The sequence below is a fragment of the Leucoraja erinacea genome, chromosome 6, assembly GCF_028641065.1.
Source record: "Leucoraja erinacea ecotype New England chromosome 6, Leri_hhj_1, whole genome shotgun sequence".
Classification (NCBI taxonomy): Eukaryota; Metazoa; Chordata; class Chondrichthyes; order Rajiformes; family Rajidae; genus Leucoraja; species Leucoraja erinaceus.
The window spans coordinates 42106035-42119093 of record NC_073382.1 but is presented as its reverse complement, the minus strand read 5'-3'; the positions used below and the strand labels follow the sequence as shown (position 1 = coordinate 42119093).

Here is a 13059-nt window from a genome sequence, read left to right as displayed (position 1 = left end):
AATATATGCTATCGAAAATGATCTGCTAAAGAATTATTATTGTTTCTTAATTTGTCAAAGTAACAGATGGTTCCATCGATGCTTTCAGTACTTGAGAAATACTGTTGTTGAGGTTTCAGTGGCTTTATCTATTTGCAAGAGTGTTGATTTTTAATTTGTCATTATTAACAGCATCGATCACAAGGCTATATTTGATGATGATTACATTGAATTAGTTAATTAATTAAACAGAGAACTGATGCACAAGCCTTTATTCATCTTCTTAAATATTAACAATGACTGGAATTACAATTGAAATGTACACATATTTAATTAACAGATTTCTTAAATATGAAGAATAAGACAATGTAGAACCTGCCCTGAATTGCAAATCAGGGCAAATTGAATGGTAACACAAAATGCAACCTCGAATTTATGAAAAAAGTGCTTGAAAGAAATGGTTCTTTGCAAAAGGAAAGTACCTTTATAATAAAGCTGTGCATGCTAAAAAAAATCATTATTACAGTACAGTTGTGTCATACTTCATTTCCTTGTGTGAAACACAGCAAATGCATCCTTTTTTCCCCATAAAGGAACAATCTGTGATTTAACACAAGAATAAGATGCACGTGTGCCTTCATGTAAACACTTTATTGACTGGTTGTGGATTTAATTCCACACCCAACCCACTTTTAATTGACCATGCATATTAAAGAATGTAGGCCTGGAACAATACATAAACATTGCACTGCAAGAAAAGAATGGCTTAAAATGTCAGTTGAGAGAGTGAAGATTTTGTCTGCGTCATGATATGAAAATTTTAATTACAAACGAATTTTTTAAAGAAATAGTCAGTTAGAAAATAGATCATCTAAGTGTTGGGGATCATCATCCATCCTGAGCAAGCAGCCAAATTAGAAATCTCAACTGTGTCTAATCTGCACAATTATTTAAACATCACAATGATATCAATGTTCAGTGTACCCAAGGTGAAAATTGAACCTGTGCCCATGTTCACACATCAGGTGCCAATGTGCAAATCTACATCCATGATTATGAGCCTTCAGCCACACCGTGAAAATCTGTGCTGGTAGTGTTTTATGATTTTTCACTCTGGGGACCCTGCTGATATTAATGACACACTGACATGTTTTAATATGGAAATTCATCTTTTACTTCAATTATCAATGATCAATTTTATTGTTAGAATTAAAAATAATGTTTATCTTAAATTTAAGCTTATTCTGGTTAATTTTCCCCTTTAAAATACCCTGTCGGTTATGATTCTGAATAACCCACTAGTATAACTGAGAAGTTAGATCGTTTGCCAACAAGGCCACAAGACGGAGGACTTCAACACAAAATAATTTATATTACAGAAATATGAAAATATTCCCCACCCTATGAGCATATGACCACACAGCACCATTGAAAGAATAAACTGTCCTTTTGCTGGTGCAGTGGTGGTGGTTTTGAGCAGTGACTTTGGGTGAGGGAATAAAACATTTTGTTTTAAATTACATTTTTCTAGGACTTATGGACCATGAATCTCAACAACAGATTTTGATCATATTTAGTTGATTTGTGTATTTGTGTTTTAATTTTCCTATGGAATGAGATGGTACAATTTCCGGTATAAATACGTTAGCTTTGACAATATAACATGTTAAATACATAAAAGTACATTGTAAATATTACAAAAATACATAATGTAAATAAATCAATAATATTCATGCATTAAGTTTATATGTTTTGTGTTTCACCAATTATTTTACAGAAATGAACTATGATGTAAACATACCCAATTAAATCACTTTTTTCCCTAAAGCACATGGATGATTCTATTTATCACATAAATGGCAGTATGCTCTTTAAGAATTCGTTCCAATATTCTGAATTCATTGATTCAAGAGCATTTGACATAAATTAGTACAGGTATTTATAAATGACTTAGACTGGATTGTTTTGGCATATATCAACTTGCAATAAAATGTTACTTAACACAATAGTTTTGCTACATATTACAAATAGAGAATCTTTCTTTAGCTATGCTTGGAACGCTAGGATTGGTAGTGACATCTGTGTCCAGACGACATAGTGAGAGGCAATATAACTGAAGAAAGCGATGAAACCTCCCAGTAAAGACTTCGAGAAAGGAAGAGTCTATACAAGATGGCCATGGCGACAGACTGACAGAAAGTGACAGCAACAACAATAATCTGGGAAGAAATTACAATTATTTTACTTAAGGCTGATGCCTACTTTAAAGATATAACATGCTAAATCAACATTAATACATTTTAAGAAAATTGTCTTTGCTGGAAGGTACACAAAAATGCTGGAGAAACTCAGCGGGTGCAGCAGCATCTAGGGAGCGAAGGAGATAGGCAACGTTTCGGGCCGAAACCTTTCTTCAGACTGATATGGGGTGGGGGGAGGTGGGGAGAAGAAAGGAAAAAGGAGGAGGTGGAGCCCAAGGGCTGAGGGAGAGGTAGGAAGAGGAGGAGACAGCAAGGGTTAACAGAATTGTGAGAATTCAATGTTCATGCCACCAGGATGCAGACTCCCCATATGAGGTGCTGTTCCTCCAATTTCCGGTGTTGCTCACTCTGGCTGTTAAGGAGGCCCAGGACAGAGAGGTCGGATACGGAATGGGAGGGGGAGTTGAAGTGCTGAGCCACCGGGAGGTCAGTTGGTTAATGCAGACCGAGCGGAGGTGTTCGGCGAAACGATCGCCAAGCCTACGCTTAGTCTCACCGATATAGATCAGCTGACATCTAGAGCAGCGGATGCAATAGATGAGGTTGGAGGAGGTGCTGGTGAACCTCTGTTGTACCTGGAATGACTGCTGGGTCCTTGAATGGAATCGAGGGGGGAGGTAAAGCGATAAGTGTAGCATCTCTTGCGGTTGCAAGGGAAAGTGCCCCGGGAAGGGGTGGAGCTGGAGGGAAGGGATGAATTGACAAGGGAGTTATGGAGGGTGCGGTCTTTACGGAAGGCAGACAGGAGGGGAGATGGGAAGATGTGGTGAGTGGTGGGGTCACGTTGGAGGTGGCAAAACTGACGGAGGACTATTTGTTGTATGTGCCGGCTAGTGGGGTCAAAGGTGAGGACCAGGGGGACTCTGCCCTTGTTGCGAGTGGGGGGATGGGGAGAGAGAGCAGTGTTACGGGGCATGGAGGAGACCCTGGTGCGAGCCTCATCTATAGTAGGGGAGGGCAACCCCTGTTCCCTGACGAATGAGGACATTTGCGATGCCCTGGTGTGGAACACCTCATCCTGGGAGCAGATGCGGCGTAGACGGAGGAATTGGGAATAGGGGATGGAGACCTTACAGGAAGCACAGTGGGAGGAAGAGTAGTCAAGTTAGCTGTGGGAGTCAGTGGGTTTATAGTGGATGTCGGTCAGAAGTCTATCACGTGTGATGGAGATAGTGAGGTCAAGGAATGGTAGGGAAGCGTCGGAAATGGTCCAGGTGTATTTGAGTGCCAGATGGAAGTTAGTGGTGAAGCGGATGAAGTCAGTCAGTTGTGGGTGGGTGCAGGAGGTGGCACCTGTAGTCATTGAGATATCCCGCATTGATAATATGACATTATTGCAGATTTAGTCAAAATAAAACAATGTTTTGTAACTAAAATCTGTGACAGATTCTGAAAGAAAAACTACATTCAGTCATGCAAATTACATACCTTCTCTCGTTGGTATTCTGCAAAAACTAATGTTGCAGCTACAAAGACTGGATGGCAGAGCAACCAAAGAATGCAGCCCTGGTATATTAAAAAGAAAGATTCCTTGTGTTGGTTATTGGTCCATAAAAACCCTTTACCAACATATAGTAAGGCCAAGAATCAAGAAATTATTGAATGTTTCTTCAATTACAATTTACATGAGAAACTACCAGTCTTGGCTTCAACACTCATGAGTTGTAATATCAAGAACTGAAAAGTCACAGTTTATTTTTGATTCGTACCTGCATTGTCAATAAACTACTGAGTAGGGGGGTGGGGGCAGTGGATTAAGCTCACATTTTATTTTTTTGTGTTTATTCCATTAGAAATTATTTTTGCATACCTGTAATTAATCAACCCAATTAACTTTTTTTGTTCTTGTCATGATGTGCTAAAGAGATTCTCTGATTTGGGTTATGCCATGGAGGGCATATGGGAATCGTTTAAAGGCCGGCTGATCAAAGTGCAGGATCAGCATGTTCCAACAAGGAGATGTAAAGACAGGAAGGTAAGGGAACCTTGGATGACCAAGGAGGTTGTAAACTTGGTCAGGACGAAAAAGCCTTTAGGGCCAGTCCCACTTGCCGATTTTTTCGGCGACTGCCAGCGTCATTGACTAACGTATCAGTGTCGCCGAAAGATTTTGAACATTTCAAAATCTAGCAGCGACAAAAAAAATCTTACGACACCTGAGGAAACACCGCGCGTCAATACGTCATCACGCCGCGTCCCGTCGCGACTTTTTCCGTGACTTGATACGTCAGTCAATGATGCCAGCAGTCGCCGAAAAAATCCCCATGTGGGACAGGCCCTTGAGTCATGTTTAAGACGATGGCATCAAACAGGGATTATGACGAATGTAAAGAGAGTAGGAAAGAACGCAAGCTGGGAATTAGAAGGGCCAGAAGGGGCCATGAACTGTCTGTGGCGAGTTGGATTAAGGAAAATCTCAAGGCTTTTTATAAGTACATAATAAGAGGGTGACCAGGAAGAAGTTAGGACTGCTCAAAAAAAAGAGTGATGCTTGGAGTCAGAGGATGTAGGTGAGTTACTTAACAAGTATTTTGCATCTGTATTCACTGAGGACTTGGAGGACAGTGAGATCAGTGTGGACAATACAACTACGCTAAGGCAGTTTGAGATCGTGAAGGAGGTGGTGCCTCACCATGTCATGAACATTAAGGTGGATAAGTCCCCAAGGCCTAAATCAAGGCCAGTGTTGTTCCTTGAGTTATGAAAGGAAGTAGAGAAAATCCAGGGAATGATTGGCTGGTAAGCCTCATTGGAGAGAATTCTTTGAGATAGGATTTTCACCCATTTGGAAGAGAATGGGCTAATTAGTGATAGCTAGCATGGTTTTATGCATGGTAGATGATGTCTCACTAACTTGAATTCGTTTTATGAGGAGATGACAAAAGAGTGGGTGCTTCGAACACATTGCCATGGGTAGTGGTGGAAGCAGATATAATTGTGGTGTTTAAGGTCAGGCAGATGGAGTGCAGGGAACAGAGGGATATGGATCATGTGAAGACAGGCAAGATCATATTCAGCACAAACACTGTGGTCCCAAGGGCCCGTTTCTATGCTGTACTGTTTTGTGTTCAGTCTTGACAGAATGAACCATTTTTGGAATGAACCAGAATGCATGCATTTTTACTTGGTAGGAAACAATTGGGATAAAAAAGGAATAGTGCAAATCTTACATATTGACTTTTGAATCAAATGTTCTGATACATACTACCTTCACATTAGATTTCTAATGGTAGAGTAGACTAGGAAAACAACTCCTTAATGTCTTTCTTGATTTTGTATTCAACCTCACTTAAAGTAGCAATGTTACAAAATTTTGAGATTTAAAAATCAAGTCTGCAATTTATCCCATCAGATAAAGAGTAAAAAAGAAGTTTAATTTAACACCTAATTCACTTTCATATCTTCAGTATTAAAAAGGTTATGGCCATTTTCATACTCGGAAATTAGCATCTTGTTCCCTATTGCTTTTCCATTGACTTAACACAAAATCTGTGATCAAGGACTGTCAAAAGCCCATAACTTTCTTAAAAATTAAGAGAACTGAATGAAATTTTCAGTTGTTATAGATTGAAGCATTCTGAAACAAATATGAAACAATCTTACTTGGATGACCTGAAATTAAAGCATATAATTAGTTAGTTACCCAATTGTAGCTAATTACATAATTCAATTACTAGATCTAAACATCTATCTATTTCTTAAGAAAAGATCAACATTTTAAATAGCCTAAGTGTCCAAATAACACACACACAAGAATTCACAATATAACATGATTTTTAAATCTCATCGTCATTAATTTATAGGCCAAATGGAAGGAATTTAGTGTTTAATACCTGCAAATTAATGGGCATTTAAATCATCTTGCGAGTGGGATTTTGTGGAACGCGCTGGTTTGGAACGTTGCGGTTGCAGTAAATTTAAACCCCATATCGGCAGGGAAAATACTGCCGGATCGTATATTTACATAATGACATTTTCGCAACTTGAAATTTTGATCAAAGGCATCCTAAGAAGCAATATATGAAAAAATAAACGGCATACCTTGCCATGTCCCCTACGTGAGATTTGTCCCGTTGTCAGCGTTGACGGCATTTGAAGATTAATTTAATTTTACTCCAACAATTAAGTGATCCAGCGCTAATTTTACTAAACTTAATAAAATGGCAGTCGAAGCAATTTTTCTTTAGCAACTAAATAGCCTAACAGAGATCGATTTGAATAGGCTGCAGAAAAATCGCATTTTAAACCCGCCCCCCTCTCAAAGGCGCCAGTCGCGCACACGGGCAGCAGCAGAACTGTATGTTATTTGGACAATTAGGCTATTTAAAAATGTTGATCTTTTCTTAAGAAATGGATAGACGTTTAGATCTAGTTTGAATTATGTAATCAGCTACAATTGGGTAACTAACTAATTATATGCTTTAATTTCAGGTCATCCAAGTAAGATTGTTTCATATTTGTTTCAGAATGCTTCAATCCATAATAACTGAACATTTCTTTCAGTTCTCTTAATTTTTAAGAAAGTTATGGGCTTTTGACTGTCCTCGATCACAGCTTTTGTGTTAAGTCAATGGAAAAGCAATAGGGACAAAAAATGCTAATTTCCGAGTATGAAAATGGCCACAACTTTTTAATACTGAAGATATGAAAGTGAATTAGGTGTCAAATTAAACTTCATTTTATGCTTTATCTGATGGGATACATTGCAGACTTGATTTTTTAAATCTCAAAATGTTGTAACATTGCTAATATTTATGATATTCCTAATTTAAGCAAAGGAATATATTGCATTATTCATAAATATTTATTAATGATTTTCATCACAAATTATTACTTTGGTGGATTTAAATGGAACATGATGTTAAAAAATTAGGCCAGTCGCAGATCAAAAGAACTCATACTTACTTTAGCAAATCTGATGTAGAAATTTCTCTTGAGCACACTTCTTTCCATGGTAATGATCTTGTAAAGACTGGAGGTTAGGAGCAAGACCAGACACACCCGTAAAGCCATGAGTAGCAGACTTGCCATACTATTAAATGCATGGTAGCTATGATGATCAATATCTTCAAACTGTTCCCAAAGCAATAAAATACCCTGTAAAAAGTGAACAAGGAGAATAGTTAGTGCGATATTTACTGAAAATGTAAAAACAATGTTGAAGATAAAGACGTTTCTAGTGTTCTTCTAGAGATGAGGCCCGTCTTAGAGTAGAAAAAGTTGACAGATTTGATAGACACAAAAAGCTGGAGTAACTCAGCAAGCCATGCAGCATCTCAGGAGACAAAGAGGATTTTTTTCGGGTCGAGACCTTTCTTCAGACATAGATGTGTTGGAGTCCTAGAGACGGACAGCACAGAAACAGGCTCTTCAGCTCAACTCGTCCATACTGGCTAAGGCTCCTTCCTGCTTGTGTTTAGTCCATAACCTTTCGATCCATGTAGCTGTCTAAATGTGTTTTAAATGTTGTAGCTATACCTATCTCTACTACTTCCCCTGACAGCTCGTTTCTTACCTTCACTGTGTGAAAATTCTGCCCCTCAGGTCCACTTTAAGTCTTTCCTATCTCAATTCGAACCTATGTCTTCTAACTTCCCTACCCTGGGAAAAAGACTGGGCGCATTTACATCAAATATGATCCTTCTGTTTTTAATATTTGTTTAGCACCTTTTCTACTTCAGTCAGCACTATCAGGAAACCATGTACTTGCACCCATAGGTCACTCTGTTCTATAACATTCCCCAGGGCCCTGCCATTGACAGCAAAATGCATCATTCCACTTACGTCTGAGCTGAAATTCCATCTGTCATTCGTTTCCCCACTTTTCCAATTGAACCTTAGATAACCTAATCTATCATCCCACCAATTTTGATGTCATTGACAAACTTAATAATCATGCCAACTACATTCTTATCTAAATCATTTATATAATGACAAGCACCAGGGAGCCTTTACTGATTTCTACAGATTAAAATCCTCTAATCCCATAAACAAACTTCCACTACTATCCTCTGACTCCTTCCAACAAAGCATTTTTGCATCTAATTGTCTAGTTCACCCTGGACCCTGTGATCCCAACTTCCAGATCAGTTTGCAATGCAGGACCCATGTTAAAAGCCTTGCTAAAGTCCATGCAGACAATCTCTACCACCAACCCCCTTCAATCCTTTTGTTCACTTCTTCAAAAAAAATGATGAGGCACTTTCCATGCACGTATTAATCTTAATGGGTTTAGATAAGGAAAAGGAGAACATTGGTGAAGGAATCAAGAAGCTGAGTGTACCAGATTAACAGAAAATTTGAGGTTTTCCAAATGTAGCAGGTACGATCTAGTACACTTTGCCTTAAAGTGGTGTAGATGTAAACATTCACCTATTGTTCTTCAGAAGTCAGTGCATTGAGTATAGAAGTTGGGAGGTCATATTGCAGTTGTCAAAGATGTTGATGAGGCCACATTTAGAGTATTGTGTTCAGTTTTGGACAAAGTCAAAGTCAATTTTATTCATCACATGCACCCGAAGGTGCAGTGAAATGAATTTGCCAGCAGCAATACACTTAAAAAGAACACACAATACACAATAAAATTTAACACAAACATCCACCACAGCATTTTTCACTGTGATGGAAGGCAACAAAGTTCAGCCAGTCTCCTCCTTGTTTACCCGTGATCGGGGTCATAAACCTTCCGCAGTCGCCGCTACAGACGGCCGGATGTACAGGCCCTCTTTTCGGGATGATTAAAATTCTGAAGTCTGGACAGTCGAACATACTCCACGGCTTGGAGGTCGCGAATCGGCACTTTCATACCAGAGACCGCGGCTTCAGGATGTTATAGGCCGCAGGCCTGTGGTCCGTGCTCTTCTCCGGCGATCCCCGGTGAGGGATTCCAAGCTCCTGATGGTAAGTCCATGCCATGCCCGCAGCTAGAAGCTCCGCAGATCACAATCCTATGATGCCAAAGTCACCAGAACTGCATTCGGAGGGAGCACTCCTCTCTGGCGACCCCTGGCAAGGGTTCGTCCACTCAGCGATGTAAAGTCCATGCTGCGCCTGCTGCCGATGCTCTGGGCCCGACTCTGGGAAAGGCCGCTCCAATCCATGCCGTTTGGCTGCGAGGGAGGCGACATGGAAAAAGTCGCCTCTCCGTGAAGGAGGTGAATGTTGAAACAAAATATTAGTATAGTTATTCCATGTCCTCTCAGTGAGACATGGTTCGTTAATGAAGTTGATGCAAACCTAAGAGTGAGGACAGGATAATGGGGACAGAATAGGCTGCAGATGCTGGAATCCTGAGCCAAAACCTAACGGCAAGAGGAACCCAGTGGGTCAGTTGGCTTCTGTGGACAGATGACATTTCCAGTTGTGGCCTTTCTTCAGACTGTTGTAGTGGAGGGGAGACAGCTGGAAGTAAGTGGCGAGGAGAAAGGGTAGGTAAGAGCAGAAAGTGGTGGGTAGATTCAGATTAAGAAGGATTGATTGGCAGATGAGTCACATCGAGTAAAGGTGGACATCAGTGGCGAGGCAAAAGGGTGAAAATGGTGGTCTGATAAGAATGGAAGGCGGGGAAAGAAATGTGGAGGTATGACAAATAGTGAACCCTGAGTAGTGAGGGTACCTATACTGTTGATCCTGCAGGCCTGGAATATTCTCACATTAATCAACTCTGAATGGCCTTGATCAACATCCATCTCTGGATGAGATTGAGAAAGCAATTACGCAGACCAGCTCTGGAAAGGCATTGGGCCTGGACAGTCTTCCTGCTAAACTATTGCCAGACTTTAGGTGCATTGTATGATATCCTAACAAGCACTTGGAAGGAAAAGGCAATGCCACAACATTTTTGTGAGGTACATTTATCTCCCTCTTCAATAAATAAATGCAACAAAGTACATTGTGGCAACTACTGAGACATTGTTGGGAAGATCCATGCGTGGGTAATTCTCAAGCACCTGATATCAGCAAAAACACTGCTAGAGGCTCCGAATGCCATTTAAACTTGGTCCCCTCAGTAAAACATTCCAGGAGAAATGCTTTGAGCAGCACATAGACCTCTACGATGTCTTCATCGATCTGGCAAAGAGCTTCGACAGGGAAACACTCTGGGCACTCTTGGAAAGCTTGGCTATCCCCAGACATTTCTTCCCATCATTCACCCTTTCCATGATGATATGCTGGATCTCATCCTCTCTAGCTACAACACTCCAAATTATTTGACATTTTCAGGGCTGTGCACTTGTTCCGATCCTGTTCAACCTGTTTTTCCGCACGTCCTGAACCTTGAAAGAGGAGGATACTTCAGAAAGAGGCTGGGCGTCTCGCTCTTCGATCTCCAGAAACAGAAGGCAAGGACGATCTGAGAGGCACTGATGACAATATCCTTAAGGAAAATCCTTAAGGAGTTTGACCTTATTGTCATCTTTGACAAGTTTGCCAAAACCTCATGAATCTTTGGTCTTGGAATCAGTCTCACCAAGACTGCAGTCTTGCATCAATATGCTGCACGTGCTGTGACAGATACTTTCAGGATAAACTTCCATGCCATTCGGCTGAAGAAAGTCAATCACTTCAGACACCTGGGAAGTGTCATCTTTCCGATAGCCCTTTCAACATGGAAATAGCGGTTTGAATCAACAAGGTGGTCAGTCACTTGGTTCCTGAACTCTCGGGATGAACCACAGAAACAGCTGCCAACCAAGATCAAAGTGTACAAAGAAGTTGTACTCACAATTTCTCTGTAAGGATGTTGGACCTGGAGCTTTACACATCAAGCAACTCCAGTGTTTCCACGCGTGATCTCTGCAGTCAGTCATGGGTCTCTGCAGTCAATCGACAGGACTGGTGTCAAGTCTGGAAACATTGGACAGGGCTGACCTGGACAGCATCAAGGTAATGATTCTATGGGCACTGTTTCACTGGACAAGCCATGTGATCTGTATGGACAGTTTTCGTATGTCATGTAAGAGAGCATCTCTCAAATGAACCATAATGTGAACAACGAGCGAAAGCCCTTAATATTTGCTATAATTTCTGGGTTATGAAGTAGGACATAAGAGTAATCCATGAGCACTTAAACCTTGAGGAACCAGACATGATGGCAAACCACTGCTCCTTGTCTGCCCAATTTTCAAGGCTAAAGAAAATGTAAATTTTTTTTTTGTCTGGAACATGCAGCATCAGTGAATCCAGAAATGCTGTGGTGAATTACATATTGTGAGATATGGCATATATCAAAGGCAGCCGCCTGGAATAATCCTCTGACAAGCTGGCTAAATGTGATAGAGGACTAGTGTTGAAATGTCAGCACAGTCCAAGCATATATGCAAGTCTGTAGCTAAGAGTGTGGAAGAGCACAGATTTTGGTTAACCTTAACCTTGTAGTCACTGCTGTTGTAGTTGCCGCAAGAATTTCATTGCTCTATCTGGGACATATGACCATAAAACAGTCTTGATTCTTGACTGCACAGTGGACATCAGACTGGAGCTATAGTTCCTATGGGTATGTTATTCCCTGATAAGCTTGTCAATGTCTCCTGCTGCAGTCCTACCATGCCTGGGTTCATGTTGAGCTCTGGCATTTATGGTTCCAGTTCATCTCTTCCAACCATAGTAGTAGCAGCAGCCTCCAGTGACGTGGACCACAATGCCAAAACGTCAGTGCAAGTCCAGGAATTCCTTTCAATGACAGAGCAATATATGATTTGGGAGAGGGGGAGAGAGGGGGGGGGAGGGGGGGGGGGGGGGAGGGGAGGGAAGAGGGGAGGGGAGAGGAGAGGGGTGGGGGGGAGGGGGAGAGGGGGGAGGGGGGGGGGGGGGAGGGGGAGGGGGTCCAGGGGGAGGGGGTGCCGGAGGGAAGTTAGAAGGGAGAGGAGAGAGAGGGGGCAGGGAGAGGTGGCAGGGGGGGAGAGGGGTAGCACACAAGAGTGTTAAAGGATTGTTATATGTACTTAAACGTGGAACAATGAAATGATTACGCAGCAGCACAACAGGTTTGTAGATAGATAAGAAGTGATAATAGATTAATATGAACAAAACAAAAAGTTCAATAAATAGAAAACCCAATATACGTCAAAGCCTGAAGTCCCTAGTGCAACTAAGGCAGTCCGTAGTTTGGAGTTTAGTTGCAGTTACTCGTGTTCAACAGCCTGACGGTTGTTATGAAGAAGTAGTTATTGAACCTGGACGTTACAGTTTTCAAACTCTTACACCTTCGACTCCCTGACTCTTAGATTCAAGACCCTTAGCAAAGAGACAAGCATACCATACGCCTTCTTGACCACCCTATCTATATGTGCTGCACCTTAAGTAAGCTATGAACTAGGACTCCAAGATCCCTCTACATAGAAACATAGAAACATAGAAATTAGGGTGCAGGAGTAGGCCATTCGGCCCTTCGAGCCTGCACCGCCATTCAATATGATCATGGCTGATCATCCAACTCAGTATCCCGTACCTGCCTTCTCTCCATACCCCCTGATCCCCTTAGCCACAAGGGCCACATCTAACTCCCTCTTAAATATAGCCAATGAACTGGCCTCAACTACCCTCTGTGGCAGAGAGTTCCAGAGATTCACCACTCTCTGCATGAAAAAAGTTCTTCTCATCTCGGTTTTAAAAGATTTCCCTTTATCCTTAAGCTGTGACCCCTTGTCCTGGACTTCCCTAACATCGGGAACAATCTTCCTGCATCTAGCCTGTCCAACCCCTTAAGAATTTTGTAAGTTTCTATAAGATCCCCTCTCAATCTTCTAAATTCTAGAGAGTATAAACCAAGTCTATCCAGTCTTTCTTCATAAGACAGTCCTGACATCCCAGGAATCAG

General features: G+C 41.3%; 1 protein-coding gene across 2 annotated transcripts in view; it reads right to left on the bottom strand.

Moving 5' to 3' along the window:
• Positions 1 to 236: 236 nt before the first annotated feature.
• gpr180 (G protein-coupled receptor 180) overlaps positions 237 to 13059 on the bottom strand; it is a 56506-nt gene continuing 43683 nt past the window's right edge. For both annotated transcript variants that reach the window (XM_055636815.1, XM_055636814.1), the window contains 3 exons: positions 7146 to 7337; positions 3669 to 3746; positions 237 to 2198 (listed from right to left, as the gene is read on the bottom strand). In XM_055636815.1, the coding sequence (XP_055492790.1) occupies positions 2040 to 2198; positions 3669 to 3746; positions 7146 to 7337 (429 nt within the window). In that variant the 3' untranslated portion in view covers positions 237 to 2039. The remainder of the gene's footprint in view (positions 2199 to 3668; positions 3747 to 7145; positions 7338 to 13059) is intronic.